At 39.1% G+C, this 26,602-nt stretch overlaps 1 protein-coding gene across 6 annotated transcripts in view; it reads right to left on the reverse strand.

Annotated features, from left to right (window-relative positions):
• si:ch73-103b11.2 (myosin phosphatase Rho-interacting protein) overlaps nt 1-26,602 on the reverse strand; it is a 253,084-nt gene that overhangs the window by 215,405 nt on the left and 11,077 nt on the right. For all 6 annotated transcript variants that reach the window (XM_041229193.1, XM_041229192.1, XM_041229189.1 and 3 more), the window contains exons 2-3: nt 24,103-24,180; nt 7,211-7,276 (exon numbers count right to left, since the gene is read on the reverse strand). In XM_041229193.1, the coding sequence (XP_041085127.1) occupies nt 7,211-7,276; nt 24,103-24,180 (144 nt within the window). The remainder of the gene's footprint in view (nt 1-7,210; nt 7,277-24,102; nt 24,181-26,602) is intronic.

The raw sequence follows: 26,602 nt of genomic DNA on the forward strand, positions 1-26,602 counted from the left end.
AACCAGCCTTATTGCAGGAGGGAGTGTGATCTGGATACACTGCAACCTTTTCTCCTGGCGAACACTCCCAAGTAAATGTTGAGAAATGCATTGCCAAGTTGATTCACGTGTGATTAAAATTACAAGTCAGCAATATGTTTAAACATATAACACTCTGAAACAGACAATGCAAGGCACAGCAAAGGTAAGGTAACGCAATTCTGTAACACTGCAGGGTGCTTGTGACACTTTAACCATCCAGGGAACAAAACTTGTATTACATTCTTTTGTTTCCACATTCTTCTCTTTCTAATGTGATACTGGCTAGCAGCACATACTTTATAACAATAATAACCAGCTGCACAGATTAAACATAGATTCAGCACCACGGGAGTTCATCATAAACCGTTCATGTAACAAACTTGGGGTAGAATGACTGCTAGTTTGATAGAGTCGAACAGGTGAGGTAAAAACAGTCCAATAGGTGGCTAGTCACAAAAAAAAACTTAGAAAAAATGTTTCTAAACACTTTTCTGTTTGTGCACTATATTTAAAATTGCTATTAAATGTTCTAAAATGTAACTTATAAGTTAATAGACTGAAGCTTAAGCTTCACTTCCACCTATCTGAAAGCACATGCTTTGCAATTGCTTCACAATCAGTGAGATTAGTCGAATACCGGTTTCTGAGGTCTGTCACCTTCAGATTCGACTACTAGTGCTACCCCTACAACAAAGCAAACTGATAATCCACTGATTTTAGTGCTTGCTATTTCTTTTTTCATAACAACTGAAGCATGCAATATGAATTTCAATGTAAACAAAACAGAACTCCTTAACTGCATCTCATCCAACAGTTGTGAAAAAAGGAAATAAAAGCCTGGACTTATCTCCCCTGATAAGCCAAGCTCACAAGATTGTAAAAACAATACAAGTACAAATAATTGTTTATTTTTCAATGCATTTCAATTCAAAGCTGACTGAAAACACTTTATCCTTGGGTTTAAGCAAAGGCTTTTCTTTTTTAAATCATTCATACACAAAGTAAATCAAGCAACCAATAAAATGACCTGTGTTTCCCGGATGGATTTCAGTCAGGCGTAGGCTGCAGGGTAGTTTGATGCGTCAGCACTGGCTCCATTCCACGAACCCAGCATAAACAATCCATTAGGTCAGCTTGCTAAGCATAATGGCAGAAAGGCAACCGGTTTGACTAATTAACAGGCCTGTGCTGCAATGCAAGCTGCATGTCATTGGATATTGCACACTACAGGAATTATTGTCCAGGCCCGGTTTGTTTTGTTCTTGTTAGTCCACAAAACGTGCATCAAAAAATGAAAAACAAAAATGAAAAAAAGAGCTACAAAATGCCATGTTAACATAGTTCTGCCCTAAACATTGAGATATTTACTGTATGCCTATCTTACAGATAATTTTAATATGATGGTAAATGGAAGTGATTTGCTCTTTCTAATGAGGGGCTATCATGTATTTTGGCCTCACCTACAAGCAGAGCACAGCCCTGGATTGGAAACTTTGTAGACTCATGTGTCTGTATGTCTCTCTGGAATGAGGAACACAAATCGGTAGGCAGCCAGCACTCTACAGTGAACACTGAATTTATCCTGAAGCTAACTGCGTGTTGCATTCCCCAAGATCACAAGTTAATCATTTTTCATACTCTAGGCTCTAAATACATTTAGTGAAAGCCGGGTCATTCCACGACATAATCATCCAAAACATACTGGTTTTCAGTGACACCCTGCCATCTCAGATTCACACCAAACCTGGAGCTCTGGGCCACTCGATGAAAAAAACAAACAACATTTACATTTTCAGCCTGATCGGGTCAAGGGGAAAAAGCTAGAGGGGTCAACACTGTGGCTGATTCTGGAACTGCATGTGTCAATACTCGAAAACTAATTAATTTTTTTAAAAGCTCAGACACTTTGAATAGCTTGTTCTAAATATTGTTAACACCAAGGTTCATCATAATTTAACATGTGGTTTATCAGATAGGCCTCTATGATAAAATGTAAAAAGTGTAACATATGGATGCCCTGGGAGGCTCTTTATAACACAGCCCGACGCCCTGGGACGCCTCCACTATAAACTATATTTTGCTATACCCCTCTCTAAGTCTGATGTAATTTATTGTTGTTGTTATTGGAAATGCAGTTCAGTCTAACAATATACTTTTGGTTTATTGTTTTTGCATACAATGGCTTTTTTTTATTATTAAGACAAAGACTGAGAGCACACATTTGTAAAAGCCCTGAATCTCAGTGGATATACTATCTAGTTTGTATTGTCTTCTTAACTGAAATTAACATGACAGCAGGTCTACATAATGTATATGAATTGCATGCTCTTTATAACACAGCCCGACGTCCTGGGAGGCTCTTTATAACACAGCCCTACGCCCTAGGAGGCTCTTTATAACACAGCCCTACGCCCTGGGAGGCTCTTTATAACACAGGGCTACGCCCTGGGAGGCTCTTTATAACACAGGGCTATGCCCTGGGAGGCTCTTTATAACACAGGGCTACGCCCTGGGAGGCTCTTTATAACACAGGGCTATGCCCTGGGAGGCTCTTTATAACACAGCCCAACGCCCTGGGAGGCTCTTTTTAACTTTCCAGGTGGGTCAATCAGCTACTAATCTCGTGTTTTCCAGCGCTCTGATGTTGAAGAACAAATCTTCACATGCAACTCTGCTGCTTCAGTTCTAATGTGACGTTGTGATAACAAACAAAACTGTTCCCGGGCCGGTGACAGAAGCATAACACCATCTCCATTCAACAACATATACAGCTGACCTCAAGAGTGCGGGTCACGACAGGACAGGGCAGGACTGAATGAGATCAGGACAGGAAAGCACAGATTCCTGCCCATATCTATAGCCTACACTCTAGCCTTAAAGAACATATATCCATCTAGCAAAATAATTACAGAAAATCTTACCTAACATGTATTACCATCTTTGGTATATGAAAGAGGCTGACATTACCCTGTGTTAAACATGTATTTGATTTTTAATGGTTATAGCAGCTAACAAAATGATTTTGTAATTGAAACGGTGCCTGTCAAGAAGCCTGGCTGTGATGCAGAGAAGTAATAATTACCATGGAGACAGGGAGCAGCAACTTTAATAGTGGTACCCTGGAGTTGAAACTTTGCTAAATGTTTAATTTCCCCCGCTATGTTTGTTTTTCCATGTTCTTTCTTGTGCTCAGGGAATTGGGTCTAACCTCACAGCCCTGCACATTTCCACTTGCTCGCTGAAGGTGTCATGTGCTATTAGCATGCTACTGTATGTCTGAAGGAGGGCTCTCATGGATAGACTACTATTTGTAATAATGAGCACAGGACTAAATTCAAGTCAGTTTTGATTTTGAAGAGGATACTGTATGAAGGGACGAGCTCCACACTGCCTTGTAAAGATTAACGTACAGTACCTGCAAATTAGTTTTCTAGAGCATGCTTACTGATATCTCATGTAGGTAAACATTTGTGGCATAAACAAGACGTGTCTTAAAAAACACAAACTATACCATTATAAACACTGACAAACCTGGACATTACCTAATAAATGGCAATAAAGGTTATTTAATTGTCTCTAACCATTTTCAAGAGTTCAGTGCTAATGCTGAGCGACACAGTGGGGAGTCTTTCAACGGCAGTCTTCTTTGTTAAATACTGCAGCTTTGTACAGTTTCTTCTTATCTGATTAAGACACAGGTCACTGACCATGAATTGATCAAAGAAAACCTTTAGAACCAGGGTTCTAAACTACACCAACTACACCACGGTGAAGAAATATTTTACCCCAGGGTTGTGAACTACACCAGGGTCAAGATATATTTTATCCCAGCGTTGTGAACCACACCAGGGTGAAGAAATATTTTACCCCAGGGTTGTGAACTACACCATGGTGAAGATATATTTTACCTCAGGGTTGTGAACTACACTAGGGTAAAGAAATCACTGTTTTCAAGCCATGCTTTTAGGCTGTCTGGCACTTTGAGTCATTTCATCAGGAAGATGAAATTGTCCCCAACCCTTCAACAGCTTCTTCCTGTGAATAACCAATCAGTTTCTTCTCTTCGCTTTCAGTCAGTAACATGCTTTGACCCAGAAGACACTGCTGGGGTGAAATGACCAAGGAAATAAAGCATTAACAGACTTCCAGAAAAGGCAAGTAAACTAGCAGCATGGTGTATTACCAGGTGTCTGTTTTATAAACAAAATACAGGTTTGCAAGAACAAACTTTTCTTTCAAATCTGCACATTTGAGACCTACTTAGCTAATGGAAGTGCAAAAACAAGTAAGAGCTAAGGAATTATTTTGTTACTGTAGCTATATTAACTTTAGACATGGAACTACCCATGGCAATATATAGAATACACTTATTCAAAGACGCAAATTAAATTTGCATCATACATCCCGTATTTTTGCAATATCTGTTGCATCTACTACTACTACTAATAATAATAATAATAATAATAATAATAATTTTGTATAGCACCTTTCATCAAAAGAAATCCCAAAGCATTTATTTAAAAAAAATAAAACACATAATACAGTACATAAAAAATACAATAAAAACTATACAGCGCAGTAAGCCAATACATAAAAACGGGTCTTGAAGCACAACTTAAAACACAGACACAGACTCAGAGTCCCTGATAGACCTTGGAAGGGAGTTCCAGATATGAGGGGCCACAGAGCAAAAGGCACAATCTCCCATAGTTTGTAATTTTGTTCTTGGCACGGAAAGGAGCTTTTTTAGCTGACCGCAAGCTCCGTTGGGGAATGTAACAGCATTACTTGATGTAAGATAGACCCAGACTAGTAAAGGCCTTGAAGGTCAGCAGCAAGATCTTAAAGTCAATTATATATTTAACTGGTAACCAGTGGAGGGATGCTAGAACTGGTGTTATGTGGTTATGCTTTATTTTTGTTGTGAAAACTCAAGCAGCAGAATTTTGAACGTATTGCATCCTTTTAAGAACATTAGTGGAAACACCCGCAAACAAGGCATACAGTAGTCAATTTCCAATAAAATGAAGGCATGTATCAGTTTATCCGCATCAAACATTGACAAAGATGATCTACGGCGAACAATGAAAAAAATATACTCTACAGATATTTCTAAATTGGGCCTCAAAACACTACTGTTGGGCCAACACCGATTTCTTCATTTCATTTTCAAAATCCGGATTTTAAACAAGCTGAAAGGACTTCCAGACCTTGTCAAATTGCCTGCACAATAAGACAAGTTTCATTGTTTTCAGCCACTGCTGGGCACATATAAAGCCATATCAGGGATGGCCAAACTTCCTGACCCTGCAAGACGCATACCAACGTTTTCATTCGAGACGCATAACCACATTTTCACACAAGACGCATGACAACATTTTCATACGAGACGCATGACAACATTTCAAACGAGACTGTCATAGAGACGGCCGGAGTGGGGGACGTCCGACCAGAAACAGGAAAATAAACAAAGAGAGAGGTGGAGTTTGGTGGAGCTGAGCAAATGCTTTCGCTCAGCATTTAATAAATAAACAAACAGACAGAAAATAAACAGTTGTAACAATACAAAAAGGACACGGCACATTCGCCAAAATAAAGAAACAAACAAAACAGACTAAACAAAACACAGTGAGCTTCTTTTACTTTACATTATTATTAGTTTTATTCTCTTTTCCTCCGTCTCCAATCCCGTTCTCCACTCACCGAACACACAACCCCGACTGGGTGAAAACATGCAGCTTTTATGCAGCTGTACCGTGACTCAATTGCTAATCAATCATTCAATTGGAGTCACGGTACAACTGCACGTGAATTAATAAAGTGCAATTCCCCGTGCTCACATTTTATTACGTTTTACTTGCACGTGAAGTGCTGTGCAATCTTTGTGCCTAAATACAAATACACATTTTAAACACTCGTGTTACACAGACCCTTTTATATCCTGTGTACCAATGACTATACACCAACATTTAACACACCACACGCAACATATAACAGAAAATACACACAGGGGCGGGCACTTCGTCACAGAGACGCATGACAACATTTCATACGAGACGCATGACAACATTTTCATGCGAGACGCATGACAACATTTTCATGCGAGACGCATACCAACATTTTCATATGGCCGAGAGCCACACAACACACACTGTAAAACATGAAATGCTTACGAGCAAAATATTTTAAATACTAGTACTGTTATTTATTTATTTTTTTAATTCTCTCCAATATTAAAACAAAATATTGCACTTACTCTGTGCTGTAGTTATTTCTTGATGGCAGCAAAATACACTAGAAGTATCATTTACTATTCCTTTATAGAACAAGAAAACTTTTCAAATTTCTGTTAGGAGATACTGGAGGCCAGCACAATGCACAGTATGTTCACTTTGTAATCTCTGTGCCACACTACCTGACTTTACATAATGTGCAGACATAACTGAACGCTGTTTAGTTATTTTTGCGTCGTGTTATTGTTGTGCCACAGGAAGTGACACACTCGATAGACAGCTCATTGCCAACTGAACCACTCAGTTGTGTGTTTGTGCTGAACTCCATTGGATTACCTGACTATCACACAGCCCTCAAACCCATGACAGGCCCTGCAACACTACTGTTTAAAACAGCTACTGTAAACCCCAGCAGGGTTATATCATACCGCAGGGCTGGTGGAAGTGTTTGACTGAATCAGCCATATCGGTGACCTTGTTGCTGCCAGAGCATTCTGACAATTTCAATTAATCAAAAGTAATTTATGAAAGAAGCACTGGTTTTGAAAACAAGTACTATATAGTATCAGAGGTTTGTTTGAAGTGTGAAATACTGTAATGTGACCTGCACGCCTTAGTTTGTGACTGTGATCCAAACCAATCCTATTTTGTGACTAGTGGCAGGCTAGGGAGGGGCCAATTTAGTAAATTCAGTATAACAACCATTTTTGGACTATCGCTTTCTAATCAATAGTGCATTTTTAAAAATAAAAAGACAAACCTATGTGCAGTACAAACTACTAAATTACAATTATAATGTCTGCTTCAGTAATTGTAAAACTGAGTTAAATATCTGAAAGATGAATACACATCAAATATGAATATATTACTGAATTTATTGATGGATAATATTTTAAAAAATCTGAAAAAAATACTGAATATAAATGCATCTGAAAAAATAAAACCCTGACACCTACCATCTCATCCAGAGCGTAGCGCAGTAGCCCATGTTCGTAGAGGATGAAGAACCTTCTTTGCCATTTCTGTTGGGAAATAAAACAATTCAGACATTAGGCTACATTATTATGTGTCTTAAGGGTTTTGATCAATCTCTACCACACCAAGATAAGACCCAGCTGGATCTATTAAGTGCATTTACAGTAATAAGGAATCCATCTAGATTAGTTATTGTGTTCTCTTGGGTCACTCCAGATAAGTGGCAGATTCAATCCCTAATGTTCCCTAATATTGTACAAGAGGCCTAAATGAACCACTTACTGTGTCTAAATATTGATAATGCAGAATGAGTATTTTGTTAGCATTACTTGAAGTGAACCCCTGTCCATAAAGGGTTTTTAATTAAAATAAATAAGCCACGGCTGGCTTAATTAGAGTCTTCGCACATGAACTGTATATATTGGGTGTCCTGTTGGATAAAATCAGATTGTCCCCAGATCCAGAGCGAGTTAAAATGAGGGTATGGGGCAGGTTTGGTGTACATGACAGTGTCCATGTGAAGCTGAGGGAAATAAACACAGCTTTAACAGATGAAATAAAGTTTGATATTAATGAAACTGTACTGGCACATGGCCAGCTTATTGTTAGAACTGCTTCAAGCTTACAAAACATGTGTTTAATTTTACATAAGTCATTATTAAATTATTTTAAAATCAGGCCCATTTTCTCCAAATTGTTATCTCAGAATTCATGATCTGTTTACTATAAAATATGTACTAAAGATGACTGGAGTTCTTTGGCCAACCCTCTGTATGCAGCTTAAAACAAAAAAAAGACAAAGTTATTTGTGGTGAGCACCCATGAGCGTGGGAAATGTCATTGGAGTCTCTGGGAAGCATACGCAATTGTGCCTCTGCACGTTATTTATTTATTTTTAATCTCAATTTTTATATTAATTTTCCCAGCATGCTTCACTTATTTTCATGACTTACCAATTGTTCAGCAACTAAAAACCGAGGAGATGTCATTCCAAAACCATGGGAGTCAGGGATATACATATAACAAATAAATTGTGGTTTGTATTATAAACATATTTTGAGTTTGAAATGTTCCAACTCTGAATATCAAGAATTAAGAAACACTGAGAAAGTGAACTCTCTTTCTGTTAGTGCTATCCATGACAACCACTGTATTGGCTTCAAAAACATTGGTCAGCTGACAATTAGCAATGTCCTGAAGTAACCCAGCATTGTCTGAAACCAAGTCAAAGGTAACAATAACTCACTGACAACTCGTCTATGAATCACCACTGAATTTTTTTCACATTTGTGGGGAACAGAAACTACAGTGAACTTGTAAATCATTAAGGAATGCGACTGGCAGACTGCGAGCCCATTCCTTTATGTATGTTGCTGTCAAGTCTAGAGATTAAAGGGCTAGCACCAGGTGTTAAACCTGTGTCTGTCTGTCCGTGTTTGTCACACTGTACATGGTGAACACGATACTGCCTTGATTTTGCCAATCTTTACCAAAATTTTATCACATCCTCCTAGGGCCCAATCTTCGCGCAATCCCCACACTAAATTTGTGCCTCGCAAAAAAATAGTGCTTTGGCACAAAATGAGATATTCCAAAACAGCACAAAGCAGTTGCGAGACACTGGAATATAGCAGTCTGTTTGTGCCTCGCAAAACCATCTGCGCATTCACTATCAATATAGCAACTGCACACAACAGCCAAGCGAGAATGCAGAATGATGGACAGTCACCATTAGTAATGGCATTACCCTGACAAGCTGCTATCATTGGTGTTGCCACAGTATGTACCTACATGACAGCAGACGAGACCACACAATATATCGTGCATACATACATACGGACCATTCAAATACACAAGTGGCTCCATAGCAGGTGCTGAGTTTTCAAATTAATGTACTGATAACGCCACTGTTTTATTGAATACGGGCAGTAATGTAACACAAGGAAATACTATATAGGTTTCTTTAAAGGCCAGCTGATCTGACATAGCTGTATGTTTTTTAAGTACATTTAAAAAAAAAAACGCTTTGGATACTATCTTTTTTCTGAAGATTTTTTTACATAAGTCGTGCCGTGACAAAGTCTAATGTACTAGCACACTCTCTGACTTGTAAATGTAACGAGTTCATTCACCTGCAAAGTAAACATCAATCAAGCATTTTATATACAAAATACACAGAAATGCATTGTTATTCATTCTACTCACCCATTTGAACATCATGATTAAGCCCAGTTTGTAAGGTTGAATGTTCCCGGAACAGATTTTTTTCGTTATGCCATTTTTTTAATAAGAATAATAATTAATTCTAAATACACTCTTAAAATGTTAACTGTAGCCTACTATGAGTTCTTAATAAATGAACAGTCTCTGTACAATTAGCAACATCGACATTCAGCAGACTGGACAGCCACATAAAAACAGCCAGAAATTACAGTTAACAAAACTGTTTGTCCCGCCTCAGCTAACTTATGATTGGACTGCTGCAGAGAAAATACAGATATTTGATTGGTTGATCGTATCACCGGTCTGACTTTAGGAAAACGTTAGCATGCCTTTCACAGCAAGAGTCCCCTGTTGGTGTTTGGCTTGCCGAACTGCAGCTGCCCACCCCTCACCCGTAATGCACAGCAACCTATGGAATAGCCAAATAAAGCAATGGGCCACAAGATGGGTGTATGACGTATTTATACAATTAATTTACAGATGTGTGGCAACACACAGCAAAGATAACAGACAGGACATCCCCCTCTTCATCCTTCTTCCAATCTTCATTTTATGTGCGCTGGAGAGATAGCACTGGGTTGATCCCCGGAGCCAGCATCACAGCAGTTGTGTGTGCTGATGCACTGGGGAGGCAAAATGAGCTGATCCCTGGAGCCAGCATTACACTTCAGCAATCAACACCAGACAGAAGGATATCTACATCATCAGATGGAAAACAACACAAATGGATGGAGATGCAGATGGATCACATTAGTTTACTGCAAAGCTACGTCTTAGTTGGTGCTTATCTTGGCGAGAGGAGAGTTCAAATCAGCATGAAGTTCAACATCTACTCTCATGTAATGGAAATCATAATCCATACTTTGATAGTACACGTTGGATGCAGATATGCCTGCAGAGCAGTGAAGAACACATATAACTGTATATATAAACACAGTACCTCTGTCCATCATATCAATACAGTGATGAAACACATAACTGATCCGCCCATCCGATGTGTGCAGATGAGGGGTTGGGGTTCTGTACTATTGTACGTTTGTATTATTGTACCCAACTCCAGAGTGGACTGTTACCCTGACACTATTTGAGACAATGGTGCGCAGTTATTGGAACTAGCGCATCACAATTATTGTGCAGATATTGGTATATTCAGACGAATTAGGGCTTTCGCCGAATTCAAATTTGATTGTGCTATGTGCATACTGAATGTCCACCTAGAATACATTTGCATCACGTTTCTAATTACCGATGCATTACCCTATTCTAATATGACCATATTAAAAGGAACAGAAGGAAGGCAGTGTGCTGGACAGAGGTGAGTGCATGTTTCCACACTTGTCTGTTGGGCATGGGAATATGCTATAAACGTCACTATGATATGAACATGTTATATATGTTATGGAAACAAAAAAGAGGCGTATTGCTTGTATGTTTTTGCCGCAAATTGACTATGGTGATGCAGTATATAGGTTTGCATCACCATCAACTTTAGGTAAACTGGACTCGCTATATCATGCAGCATTGAGGTACATTACAAATACAAGATTTAATATAATACAATAATAATATATACAATAATAATTATTATACGATTTGGTAGGCTGGACTTCTTTGGCTTTACGCAGGTTGAAGCACTGGTATATTCTGATATATAAGGCTATTCAATGTAAATTATATGAATATACTTATTTAAATGAATACCTTACACCTTACCATTGTAACCTTAGCTTCAGATCTCATTCTTTTTTTGCATTTTAAAATCCCAAATGTGCGTACTCAGGCTGGTAAAGGATAATTTGCTCATTACGCCCCATGGTCCTGGAATGAGTTCCAGTCCAAACTAAAGCTGCAGACCAAGACATCTTTATTGCAGTTCAAGAGTAAACTGCATTATTTCGTGACAGAGAGTTGTAATTGTTTTAAATAGTTGAATACTTTTGTGTATTTTGTTTTAAATGTGCTATATTGTTTTAAATGTGAACTACCTGGCTAGGTCTGACTCGTAAAAGAGGTTTTAATCTCAATGAGAATACCTAGTTAAATAAAGGATAATAAATGTATATATACACACATATATATACACACACACATACACACAAACAGTACCAGTCAAAAGTTTGAGTACACCTGCTTGAAAACAGGTTTTTCATGATTATCTATGCTTTTAAACTGTATAAACTTGTCTATAAACACTTAATATTTCATTATATGATATGTGTACTTATATAAGCTGATAATCATAAGTGAACTGCATTCAAAAATTTAATCTGGCTATTATACTAATATATTAACCTTTTCAAATACTGAGGGCCCTCTGTATGTGTGTGCACAGGTTACATGTGTGTGTTACCTGTATCTCATGAATCATTAACATCTTCTCTGAATCACATATACCAATGGTTCTCAACCTTTTTTGGCTCAGGACCCATTTGTAAACATTAACGGCCAGTCACGACCTAATAAATACCTTTAGTGCAAAAAATATCTGGCTTGCTAAATACTTCCCATCAACTAATGCACATTAACAGAATACATACTAAATGCAGAAAATATTAACATACGGTGCCTAGGTTCTGTTGTATAAATCCTAGGTTCCACTCAATGAGAAACCTGAGCTTGCTTCTCTAAGTTTATCAGAGAGTTTGGTGGAATTGGAGCCAGTACAATATGAATTTCATGCCCCTTACAGTTTTCAGCTGAATTAAGGCAGAGAATCCTGTTTCGCACAAGTATGTAGTGCTGAAAGGCAAAATAACTCTAATAGCATAGCAAGCAGGAGCAGGATATTCACCAGCAGTGCTGCACCAAACCTGGGAAAGACGCACTGCTATAGATTTCCTCTGTAGACTTGACCAGAGGTTCATTCTCCATAGTAGACTCACATTTTCCAAGATGACTCCAAATGTCTCTTTCATTCTTGAATGGCTCTTCAGTGCTTCCTGGACAGCAGAATCTTCCCAGTTTTATTTTGTTTCTAGACACATGTCCATCCTACCTTCTGAAGCATGTTTGTTCCACAGAGTAAGTTTTGTATTTTTTGAATGGTGCAATTTTGTCAGTTTGCTCAAAGTGATTGTGCCCCCTGCCCTGTAAAGACAGATCACTCAGCTGTTTGAATGTACAGTGGCTTGCAAAAGTATTCAGACCCCTGACCAGTTCTCTCTTATTACTGAATTACAAATGGTACATTGAAATTTTGTTCTGTTTGATATTTTATTTTTAAACACTGAAACTCAGAATCAATTTCTGTAAGGTGACATTGGTTTTATGTTGGGAAATATTTTTAAGAAAAATAAAAAACTGAAATAGCTTGCTTGCATAAGTATTTAACCCCCACACATTAATATTTGGTAGAACCACCTTTCTCTGCAATAACAGCTGTAAGTCTTTTGGGGTAAGTATGTACCAGCTTTGCACACAGTGTCGGAGTGATTTTGGCCCATTCTTCTTAGCAGATTTGTTCCAGGTTGTTCAGGTTGGTTGGACGATGCTTGTGGACGTCAATTTTCAAACAGTGCCACAGATTCTCAATAGGATTGAGATCAGGACTTTGACTGGGCCACTGTAGGACATTCACCTGTTTGTTCTTGAGCCACTCCAATGTTGCTTTGGTCTTGTGCTTGGGATCATTGTCCTACTGAAAAAGGTGAATTTCCTCCCAAGCTTCAGTTTTTTAGTGGACCGAAGCAGATTCTCTTGCAGAATGTTCCTGTATTTTGCTCCATCCATTCTTCCTTCAATTGTAACAAGGTGCCCAGTCCCTGCTGATGAGAAGTATCCCCACAGCATGATGCTGCCACCACCATACTTCACTGTAAGGATGGTGTGTCTTGAGGCATGGGCAGTGTTAGGTTTGCGCCACACATAACGCTTTGAGTTTTGGCCAAAAAGCTCTATCTTGGTCTCAAATGACCACAAAACCTTTTCCCACATCGCAGCTGGGTCACTCTCATGCTTTCTGGCACACTCCAGACATCGCCCGTTTTGTTTTTACAAAGAACGTCAACGACAAAGCGCAGTTTCGTCTCCTAAGTAAATTATACATTTGTCTTTTCATTTTCACAGTATCTGTTATTCTTTTATATGTTTACATTATTTATTTGAAACAGACAGTAATACAGCGAATGTCTGTCACATCATATTTTATATTTTAAAGTGATTTTTTTTTTCTTCAGAATTCACTTGTATGGTACTGTTGGAATGTCAATAAAAGTATCTGTGTAGTTTTAATGTGTTGGTTTTAATGCCAATTGCATAAAAAAAACTACTTTGAAGTTGAAGTCTAGCTACCCGGAAGCCAGCGGTTAATGTGTACGTGATGTCACACCAGGACAAGCTAGCTGACCAGGCAGCTACTTTCATGCATTATTGCTCACCAAAGCTGTGTCAGACACATGTGAAATGCACCCTGGGAAGTGATCATGGTGAACAAGTGTGTAGTGTACTCTTGCTCCCACACAATAGGATTTTTGGATCTCTCCACCAGTTTCCAAAAGAACCTGAACGTTGTCGAAAATGGGTGAAGTTTGTGAAGAGGACCAGGGCTAAGCCCAACACCAGCCACATGTACACTGAGAGCAGTTGCTAGGAAAACAGATGTGCAGAGGGCAAGATCACGATCCTTTCAGTACATTATCTCTTACTGTTTGATGAAAGGATGTATTTAACCCCTGTATGTATATAGCCCCAATCCTTCCTGTACATATTAATAAATACTGTGATAAAAGTAGAATTCATGTCATGTTCGAGCGTTACCAATTTGTATGGGTTTCATGCTGGTTCTCGTATGCATCAATCAAGCGGTATTCTTTGAAATAAATTAACCATCTGAATAATAACGTATGTCAAAAGCTGAAATAATATTCTGCTGATTATTGAGGCTTGAAATACTGCCAAGAAACAAACTCAGAATTAGAAAAATATGAAAACATTTTTTTTTTTTTTTTTCAAATCAGCGGTGCTACTTCATCATCATCACACTACATATAAGGTAAAGAACACACTCACGGTCACAGCGTACTGCTTCATACCCAAACACACGCTTCCCTGTTTGAAACATGCAAGCTGAAAGAAACGAGAGCAAAGCAAGTGCAGAAATCGTAAACAATTAACAAAGTCAAATTAATAAACAAACAAAAACCGTGTATAAGTTCTTCTCATTGGAATCTGATGTCAGGGAATGTGGAGGCGAATCATCTTCCACATCATAACTCCCACGTGAACCTCCCAAACCAGTGAGATCGCTTCCAGCATCTGCCATCTTACTGCGTTTACTGACATGGTTTGCTGTCCTGGTGTGACGACACACTCGCGCCCTCTTCCGGGTAGAGGTTGCGAAGATATTTTTAAAGCTGTCACACCAAAAACTTGCATTTTATTCAACTTCTATATAAACTTAAATATGAATGAAACTTTCAGGATGTGGATAAAAATACACACCACAATGACTTTTTTTTTTCACTGCACACCCACCTTTAAGACAGGGTAAAAATCATAGTGATGATGTGTGTACCTCAGATCACAGAAGGTAACAAATCACAGTTGTCCTTGCTGTTGCTCAGCTGTGGAACTCGCAGGACTTGTCCGATAACATGTCTTTCTTGTGTACAGTTAGCTGCAAATATGATGCACCAGGTACAAGTCACAGTTTGGTCATGTTATTTTTGTATCATATCCTAATTTGAAAAATCTGATTCCTTGAAACAAAGGTGACAATCTAATTCTTGTTTTTATGATTTAAATATAAACTAATGTCTTAGGTTAGGGGTGTAATGATTCGTTAATGTCACAATGCAAATCTCGATATGTAGCTTGTGTTACGATATGTACCACTATAGATGCGATGGTGCTAGAGGGTTGCTAGAGTTATGTAGAAGATGAAAGGATCATTTAATGATGGATTGTTTTGTTAAAAGACCAATTTAAATGAAGGTTTGCACATTTTCTTAATTCTCATATAATCAATCAACTATATTAAGGCACATTTGTACTGCGAATGGGTTTTCTATCATGCCAAGCTTGATGGATTTCTGTTGAATGTTCAGCACTCAAAGAAAGAGATGGCGCTGAATTTTCTTCCCTGTGTTGGCAGACTGTTTGTTTAGTTGCTTCAAGACATTTTTCAGCCTCAAGGAGATTTTTAAAAAATCCAAGCAGCTCATACAAAAAAAAAAAAATGTACCAATTCTGACTTTCGACATAATTTAAAACAAAAAACAAATTCAATAACCGGTCTGCTTCTTCAAAAGAGCAAAAAGCAGATCCATATGCATCGCTTTTATTTCCATCTTCAGAAGCAATGGTTACTGTGCTAGCCTACAGTCAAAACAACCTTTGTAAAATATGCCTAAGATATTACAGAACATAAGAAAAAACAAGAGAAGGTAATTCAGTCCATCTAACCTCATCTAAGTTAACTCAACATGTTGTCAAGTCGACACTAGTTAATCACAGCTTCTGCGAGTTTTGTGCACCTTTCTCCAAGCGCACGCTTGAGAAGTGGCTATCCCACAGCTCTACGGAGTGCTTTACATCCAATACTCCTGTTCAGCGCTCTTCTCCGTAACCTTCGTTAGAGCAGTGACTGCATTCTCACCACAGGGCTCTGTGCCAAGGAACAGCAGACGACGCACCCGGGAAAGTAGCCCGGGCAGAAGGCTATCCTCACGTCTTCCTCAGTTTGATGGCTTCCCAGACCCTTCCATTTGGTCTACTGTGCATGCGACCTCTGCAGGCCTGCTTCAACTGCAAGGATTTTCAGCCTGCGTTGAACTATGACCGCCTATCGGCAGTGTCTCATCAGTGTCTAAATGCACTCTCCTGGTGGAAACAGCCGGCTCATCTTCGCCTTGGAGTACTGCTGGGCCATGTCACCAGAAGAGAGGTCATCACCACGGATGTGTATAGCCTGGGCTGGGGCACTGTGTAGAATGGCAGGGGGGTGCAAGCTCTGTAGAACCCCCCTTGGCAGGGTGTCCGCATCAATCAGTTTACTTGGCCTTGCAGAATTTTTTGCAGGAGGTTCGAGGGAGACGTGCTTGTCCGTACAGAAAACGCAACAGCAGTAGCTTACATCAACCAGTCTCCATCGTGTCGCCTGCAAGCTTTTGCTCTGGGCACACGAGAACCTCTTCTCACTGCGGGCTGTACATCTGCCAGGGGTGACAAACTGGGGGTGGACCTTCTCTCAAGGAGAGTCCCCAGCAGTTCAGAGTGGACGCTTCACCCCAAGAACATAAGAACATAAGAAAGTTTACAAACGAGAGGAGGCCATTTGGCCCATCTTGCTCGTTTGGTTGTTAGTAGCTTATTGATCCCAGAATCTCATCAAGCAGCTTCTTGAAGGATCCCAGGGTGTCAGCTTCAACAACATTACTGGGGAGTTGATTCCAGACCCTCACAATTCTCTGTGTAAAAAAGTGTTTCCTATTTTCTGTTCTGAATGCCCCTTTGTCTAATCTCCATTTGTGACCCCTGGTCCTTGTTTCTTTTTTCAGGCTGAAAAAGTCCCTTGGGTCGACACTGTCAATACCTTTTAGAATTTTGAATGCTTGAATTAGGTCACCACGTAGTCTTCTTGTTCAAGACTGAACAGATTCAATTCTTTTAGCCTGTCTGCATATGACATGCCTTTTAAGCCCGCAATAATTCTGGTCGCTCTTCTTTGCACTCTTTCTAGAGCTGCAATATCTTTTTTATAGTGAGGTGACCAGAACTGCACACAATATTCAAGATGAGGTCTTACTAGTGCATTGTACAGTTTTAACATTACTTCCCTTGATTTAAATTCGACACTTTTCACAATGTATCCGAGCATCCTGTTAGCCTTTTTTATAGCTTCCCCACATTGTCTAGATGAAGACAATTCTGAGTCAACAAAAACTCCTAGGTCTTTTTCATAGATTCCTTCTCCAATTTTAGTATCTCCCATATGATATTTATAATGTACATTTTTATTTCCTGCGTGCAGTACCTTACACTTTTCTCTATTAAATGTAATTTGCCATGTGTCTGCCCAGTTCTGAATCTTGTCTAGATCATTTTGAATGACCTTTGCTGCTACAACAGTGTTTGCCACTCCTCCTACTTTTGTGTCGTCTGCAAATTTAACAAGTTTGCTTACTATACCAGAATCTAAATCATTAATGTAGATTAGGAATAGCAGAGGACCTAATACTGATCCCTGTGGTACACCACTGGTTACCACACTCCATTCTGAGGTTTATCCTCTAATCAGTACTTTCTGTTTTCCACATGTTAACCACTCGCCAAGGTGGCGAGCCTCATTTTAGAGAGATTTGGGAAAACAGAGCAGGCATCTCTTTGCCTCCCAGGAATCAATCCACTGTCCCCGCTGATTCTCTGCTCAGCCAGGCACAGGGAAACTTATGGCATCGCAACCCATTGAGCCTGCAGCTCTTGGGTCTGGCTCTGAACGGCTGCATTTGAGCCATCTGGGTCGTTCGAATAGTGCCATTGACACCCTGCAGAATGCCACAGCACTGTCCACGTGTTCCCAGTATGGGTACAGATAGGTTGTTTTCCAGACGTGTCTGCCTCATGGGTTCAACTCCACGACATGTCCCATTCTGCAGGATCTTTTCGATGAAGGGAAATCCACCTCCACCTTAAAGGCCTATCTGGCAGCCATTTTGGCCTGCCATGTCAAAACTGACTGGCGCTCACTTTCTGGAAGGGGCTCAGCGGCTTCAGTCGCCTATAAAGGAAATTGGAGCCCATGCCTTCAGCAGAGCTGAATTTTTTATCACTTAAAAGCAGCTTTATTGCTTGCCACCACCTCCGCAAAGTGATTAAAAGTGAGATGCAGACATTCTCTGTAATGAAAGCCTGCTTAATTTTTACAGAGGCCAGGACAAAGGCCACACACCATACCAATCCTGCCTTTTTGGACGAAGACAATCTTGGCATTCCATGTTAACCAGTGTGTGGAATTGGATGCTTTCCATCCACCTCCTTTCCAGTCTGCCAGAGAGTAGCAGCTCCATACGCTCAGCCCAGTGCAGGCCCTGGCATACTACATTGATAGGACAGAAAGTCCAAACTTTTTTTTGCCCAGCTTGCCCCCTTGTAGGTTCTAAACCCTGGTTTTGGAACTAGATTTAAAGGGTGGGTTCCCAGTAGTCCCTTACAACACAGGCATATAGGTGAGTTTCTCCCTCAATTTTCTAGCCCTAGCTACTTGTTACTAGGGTTCTGCATGGTAATGCACAAGGCAGCCTCGGCTTAGCCTTGTAGTATTCCAGTCGTTCTGCAATATTGCCCTTGCGATGGCTTTGGTACACTCACCCATACGGTAATTTTGAAATTACATTTCGTACTTGAAAGGGAACATTAGATTATTATCATGACCCTGGTTCCCTGAAATAGAAAAGTAAGCATTAACCTTCAAGGACGCTGCATCCATTATTGCAGCAGGCTTGAAGGAAAAATGACGATGAGATCTATGAGTGAAGTTTATTTGTGCCCTCAGAGGTGGGCCATGACTGCGTCACTGACTCAGAGAGCAGCTTTGATACATCTTATTCAGGTTTTGGGGTCTTTAGGAGGTAAATATACATATGATAATGGTTGCATTTCTATTTCAGGGAACCAGGGTTATGATAATAACCTTACATTTAGCAGAAGCCTGAATTAGATGCGTAAGCTGTAAAGTATGTAGGACCTTTCTCTTTCTTAAAAATGTATTTGCTTGTAAAACACAGTGTGTTTTGCTTTTAGTTTCAGTGTTTTTCCTAGGTTTAAAAGAATGATGTATAGAAAATAAGTCCTGTGACTGAAGATCCCTCCTCATTCCATTCAAATCATGAGACACAGTGACTTTTCAACTCTGCTCGCCCCGCCTAGTCTAGTGAGTTGAAAGGTCACACTGTCACACGATTTGAATGGAACGTGGAAGGCTGTTGGTTTCAGCACTTACAATACTCCAGAGCAGCTCAAAGCTAAGTAAAGGCATATTCAGATAAAAAAATAACACAGTATGAGAGCAACAGAACTCAGAACCACTTTGAATGAGTAGTAGTAGTTTGAATCTAAAGTAGTAAGGAAAATCTGAGGAAAAAGTATGACAATCTTAACATAAAAAGACAAAGTAACTGTGCCTTTAACTGCTGAACTGGAGGTAGGTACTGTATGACTAATCAAAATTTTATAAACACAGGTTGAACACAGCTACCCACTACTGATTCATTATTACTTCTGTTAATTATTAATCCTGTTTTATATTGTGTATAGCCTAAGCCCCACAAAGGCCCACAAAATATTGCTGAGGGTAGCAGATGATTACGACCGATTGACCTGCTTCTGACAAGGGAAGACAGCAAACTCTGCAGAGGAAGGGGCATCAGAATAGAGGGAGCTTTTCTTTATCATTATTGAACTATTCACTATAAGTAGCTAGATAGAGCTTTTATTGTATCACAAAATAGCACATACAGGAAGCATCACACAGGATGGATCCCATTGCTGTTATTTTGTTTTTAAAAAAAAAAAAAAACACCTCACTCTACGCTCTTTAGCACATGACAGTTCACTTCAAGGACAGCCAGTCTGAAGGTCCTGCTGTGGCTGACAAACACAAATGTTGCCAGTGGAACTTTCAGCAGGCAAAGCAGCAGTAGTTTAACCTTGAACTAGCTCTCACATGTAAGCTACAGTTACTGAGATAGCCTGCAATCACAAAATTAACAGTACCATGGCCACTTTATTAGAAACTACTCAGATATATAAATCATCACTGGGGTGTTGTGAATTACTCTTCTTGCAGTCACTCAAATTCAGCAACTGAATGACTGCGAATCACACTGTTCTAACTCACCCTGCTAAACAGACGCAGAGCTTGGTCCAAGGAAAAGAATCCTCCAACATCGGCCAGAGATGTTTAAACATACTTTCTTTATATAAACAGAATCCTACCTGAGCATTCAGAGTTTTGTGGTTACTTCACTCATGGAGACAGCACACTCAACCCCTCAGGGGATTGTGGGCTATTTCAGCAAAATGATTTAGTGGAAGTATGGTGACAGCAAGGTTGGGGCCAATTCCAATTCCATTTCCAATATTTTAGAGACATAATAATGGTTGTAATTGTTCAACTGCTTTCATTTGAAGCTAATTTAATTGACTAGCAGTGACTTTGATTTAAGTATCAAAGTTGCCACTGTGAGAATTTAATTTTATCAGAATACTGCTAATTTCAGTGTCAATCAATGCTAGTATTGATTAAAATTGAATAGGAAATTGAATTTTAAAAATGAATTGGGAATGGAATTAATTGAAAAACATGTATTGACCCCAACCCTGGAAGACAGAAGTGGTAAATGCCTGACTTTCTTATGATTTATACTCACTAGTGTACACTCGATGATTCCTGTAGTTACTGTCTAAATGTTGTGTGTATATAAGACTGTGGCAAAGTACCCCACCCCTGGGCTATTTATTTGTGTTGTATGTTGCGTGAAGTGTGTTAATGTTGGTGCATTGTAGTTGGTACACAGGATAATATGGGTTATGAACAAGAGTGATTTACAATGTATATTTGTATTTAGGCACAGGGATTGCACAGCACTTCATGTGCAGTTAAAATGTATGTGAGCAAGGGGAATTGCAGTAAATTCACGTGCAGTTGTACCGTGACGCCAATTAAATGATTGATTAGCAATCGAGTCTTGGTACAGCTGCATAAAAGCTGCATGTTTTCACTCACTCGTGGTTGTGCGTTCGTGAGTGGAAAACAGGTGTGGAGAGAAGGTAAAAACTAAGATTAACAATTGCTACGTGCTGGCTTACAACCAGCACAATACTTGTTTGTTGTCCACCGTTTGTCTGTCTGTCTGTCTGTTCGTTTTGGCTACTGTGCCGCTTTATTTTACAAAGTGTTTTTTGTTTGTTCAATCTTTTATTTTTTGTTTATTGATTAAACTGCGCAACAGCGCAATTCACATTTCACCTGGCAGTACTGAGTGTTTCTTCCAGGTCTGATTGCACCACACACGCCATCCTGTTACAAAGATCTAGAGCTGTCTGCTGAAATTAGTCTGTAGAAAGGCTAGAAAAATACGAGGGTTTGAAATGGGTATGACAGTTGGTTAGATGAAGCATCTGCATCACAGTCTAGGGGACCGTTTCCCAATAGCAATGAAACATGGGGTTTCAAGATTAATCTCACCATCCTCTTCAGATGTTTACGGTTGATCTTGAAGTGTGTTTCCCAAAGCCCCACGTAAAACGCCAACTTAGCTAATAATCATAAAGTGCATTGTGGATCCTTGAAATTATCAATTAAGTCCATTTAAAACACATGTGGTGCAAAGATGTGTAGGCTTGTTTGCAGAGAAAAAAAAAGTGCACACAAAGGGCAATGTGTTTGTGATGATGGCAAAAGAATCCAAAAAAATGAATGTATTTAATAAACTGAAATAGAAATTAGGCAGAAACTTGTGAATGAGGTAGAAGCTAATAAATCTATTTTATTTAGCAAGCTGAAAACTAATGTAACAAGCTAAAATCAATAAATGGGCAGACATAGCTCAGAAAACAAATGCCTCAAATACCTGCACTCCAAGAGAAGGAAAAGATGTCCACAAGAAATGGCAGGATTTTGCTAGCTTAGCGAAAAGGAAGGCTGCAGATATTAAAAAGCAACAACAAAAAACGGGTGGCAGTCAATGCTTTATTACATTATCCGCCAAAGAAGAAAAGGCTGTCAATGTAACGGGACCCACAGCTCCACATGAGATCCCTGGTGGCATAGATGTGCCTGGCCAAGAATTCCTTGCTGATGTTGACGTATCTCAGGGAAGAAGCACAAGAAGTGCCTGTAGACAGGTTTCATGTAGCAGAATGTGAGACAATATCATCACCTGAGATACGTCTGTCAGAGCCATCGGTACATGGTGAACGTGAGCATAAAAGCAAGAACACTTGTGGATGCAGTCAAGAATTAATCACAAAAAGAATGCGAGAACACTGACATACTGGGACAAATTAACAGACATTTGGAAAAAATACTATTGCGACAGCAACAGCAGCAACATAAAGAACTTCTTGCATTAGAAAAAGACACAACAGAAATTATGGGAAAAGCAGCATGCAGTTGCTGAGGCACAGTATTTGCAACCCAGTATTTCAATTCCATTCATCATGCCAGACCCCTTGGCAGAAGGACAAGGTGGTTGTGGATGGGATTGCACCTAAGGGTCAAAGTCAGAAAAATAAATACATCAAATGTACTCTTATGTTCTGCCCCTTTACACCTTTTATCTTTATTTTGCAGGATGCCAGTCAAATCCCTGTCCCACATCCGTGGAAGCAACCCCAGCACTCAACATCCCCGATAAACAATAAACTACATATATGTACAGTCATCAAAATACATTTCACAAACTCTGAACAGTAAAGTAAAACACTTGCAAAGGACCTTTTTGGTTTATTTCTATACTTAATTACAAACAACATAATTTAATTTATACTTAAAACAAGTCGACTGCACAAAGTTAGACCCACAATGCAAAGTTGAAAACCAATGTCAGCATGCTAAATTAATTTAGCACACGCTTTCATCCAAAGCAACTTTCACATCCCATGTGACCAATTGATGCTATATTTGCATACCAACCATCTGCGACAATTTCAATTACTTAATTATTCGTTGTATAGTAGCCATGTTTCAATTGCTGAATTGTTCTGTTATTGGTTCCGATGGTCTCGCGATGAATTATAAGCCTCCACGAATATTTCACAATTACCCCAGACCACTCTGAACTAACAAAAGGAGTTCAAGACCTACTGGAGTTCCGATGGTGTTCGGGAAACACTGATCATACGATGGTCTTACGATGTTGTTTCGGTTCAAGTGGCTTTTGGGAAACGGCCCCCAGGAAGGGAAGGACCCCTGTGCCATATGTCTAAGAATAGCCCAATGGGGAAGCCCAGTATTCAGTGTCCTGCATCAAATCCACTTTCTTACCTCCCTCCCAAAATCTCGAATTACAGTAAAGATATATAAAATATCTTCATAACAAGAACATAAGAGACCAATGATAATGTTGCTCAGGCTAACGAAGTAAAAGCACTGATTTTTAAAGCATTGGCTGTCACTCCTTTAAAGCTTTAGGGAGATGGTTTCATACTGTTCCCTACACCCACCACCGTCCATGTTAATCTGGAAAGATAATCCCAGTTTTTGTTGTATTAAGTAACATTTGGACTGGAAAGGCATTGCTTTTTTCAGTGACATTCAGGTCAAAAGTCACACTCTTAAACCCTGCCAGTTAATAATTTAACCACCATTTGCCACAGGAATTGCACTCCTAAACTGCCAGTCACTCAAAGTAATCTTATGAATATTTTGGTAAAGTGGTTGAAATCATGCATTTGTTGAGGTGGATACAAGTGGTCCCCCTTTTAAATGTGTGTAGATTGTTTTGGTTCTTTTGTAGTTCTTTACGTTGACTCAGCTAGACCATAGGAGTGAACTACAACACTGGATGGAACTGCTGAGACTTTCCATTTCGGGCATGCATATTCCACAGTGTAAAAGACAAAACACAAGGAATGGGGGCAATATACTAAAAAAGGATCTGACATTAATCAATTAATACAGTTGTATAATGGCTACCAGAGCATCCCTTACCCTGGATCTGTGCATCGGATTGTCAAAGTCTGTCCCTTCAGGGGCCAACAGCAACCAGCCTCCATAAATGGGTTTTGCCTACATGGAGAAAAAATGTGCATATTAGTAGGGAGAACTGAAGCACATTGTAACAAACAGTCTTTGTTAGTTATGTTTGCTATCTGGACAGAGACGAGAAGCGCTCATAAATATGGAACAAAAAAACAAATAATTAAAAGGTGACAGAAACCGGTAGTGGACTAATCGAAAGCCCTGTGAAAGTGTGTGGTTTCAGACAGACAGGAGTGCAGTTGTAGTCCGTTAACATGTATGTACATGACATTGTAGAACAAACAGCTTAAAAAAAAGTCCCATCAGCTTTAAAATATAATGCACAACAACAACAGAGTGTTACGAAACAGTAAGTTCACAATTTAGGCAGCAGAGATCAAACACAAGATTTATTCATATTTTTCTTTAATGTGGCAAATGCTAGACCCATTCCACTATTTTTAAATTAGTAGTCATTCTACTTCTTGTACAATACATTAATAGCGTTCATAGTGGTCATGGATATGATGGTAGTTAATATCTACAGGCTGCAAATGATTAGACTAAATAGCTTATATTGTTTAAACTCTGTTTAAAAAAAGTTTACAGTCTAATAACAGTGGGTCCTATTCAGTAAGCTGGCGTGAACTAAAGATTGTTCTTAGTAATACAATCTAGTGTGATATGCATACCGCTGTGCTGGGCAGTTTTGGGTCTCTTCATGAATTCCCTTTGTGAATAGGGCTCCATGGATATCTATGACCATTGTCTCTGTTTACAGTATCTCTTAGACCAGGACTTCATCCTGCTGTATGTGTGTCAGGTTTCACCTCCAATGGTTAAAAGGGTATCTCAGCACTACATGAAAGATAAAACATAAACCTATCCCACCTTGCTGTTCCGAATGTATTTGGTCATTGTATAATAATCTGTATGCGCCCAAACATCTGCATAATGCAACACAGTGTGACTGAACAAAGGGAACGTCTGAAATAATGCCAGACAATATTTCAACACCCGATTGTTCACAAACTGATAGGGAGTTGGAATTCAACTTTCCCACTCAACGGTGTGTAGATGATTGTGCATGTGCTGTGTCAGGAAATGCAAATGAAAACCAAATAAAACCAAAAGGATAAAATTTTTTTTTTTTTTAAAAAGCAATAATTTATTTTGTTAGGTCCACAAAGGCCCTATTCTATAAGGAAATATATTGTTTCCAAATCTCATTAGCTAGTTTATTTGATATGTGTCCATTCTGCAAACATTCTGAATCAGCTGGAGCTACCTCTAAGACTCAGGAGATGTATATTGTAATAACACAGTGCTGCTGCAATTGGGGGTAGGTCCCTTCTTTAACTGGAAATGAGAACAACTCTGTCTTGGTTTTCTTTTCCCCGCAACCACTTGCACAGCACAGACTTTTTAGTTTTTTTGTTTTTTTTGTTTTATTGAATGCAACATTAATCATAATAATACATCAAAATACAATAAGGAAACACGTACAGTGAGCAAGATGTCTACTACACAAAACGAAAGCAGGTACTAGTTCCTTCCTTATGGAAAATTAGACGGACCATGTTTGTCACACAGACTAGTGTGCTTCCACACAGAGGTAATACAGCTAATACAACACTTCATTGGGCATGCACTGGTATGTTTCAGAGCACATGTGAGGGTACATGATGAAGTCATGTTTTTTGGCTCCGAAGAGATGCTCGAGAACAGTGATTTTTGACATAGCAGGCATTATGCAGATGTTTGGGCGCATACAGATTATTATACAATGACCAAATACATTCGGGAACAGCAAGGTTAGGATAGTTTACGGTGATGTACCCGTTAAATAGACCCCTAGTCATAATATACCCATAAAAACAGCAAACAACAATGGTCTTTTGTAATTACTAGATTAAGTATTGTTAATGGAAAACTGCTGTTAACTAACAAAATACAATTGAATTAGTTAGCAATGGTGCAAATGCACCAACTAAAAATGCTATGTTAAATTATTCCAATAATCCAATAAGGATGCCGAAACAAGTCCAAATTAAGAGGCCAAAAACAGGTTATGCATCTAAAAAACTGAACTTCAATTTAAAACAAAATCAAAAAGCAATTGTGAACAAAAGCCATGCATTTCTTCCAACAAATGCATACGTGTAGAAAGAAAACACATTTTTCTTAACTCAAATTTTATCATTGAACACTTGAGCAAGGGCAATGTAAAATGCTATGTGTGTCTTGTGCAGTATCGAATCCAGCCAGAATAAGCACATTGTTTTGAAGTAATTATTTCCAAGAGCTAATTTGTTGAAAGTAGAAAGGGGATATTTATATCATGCAGTCAAAAATGACTTTTAGCAAAACGCTTCCATGTTAAAGTGTTTAGTGCAGAAGTTCATGTTAATCAACTGTAAGACAATTAAAGCTTGTTGATGGGCACTCGCTGCATGACATGAACACACTC

Source organism: Polyodon spathula, chromosome 26 (assembly GCF_017654505.1).
Source record: "Polyodon spathula isolate WHYD16114869_AA chromosome 26, ASM1765450v1, whole genome shotgun sequence".
Taxonomy (NCBI): Eukaryota; Metazoa; Chordata; class Actinopteri; order Acipenseriformes; family Polyodontidae; genus Polyodon; species Polyodon spathula.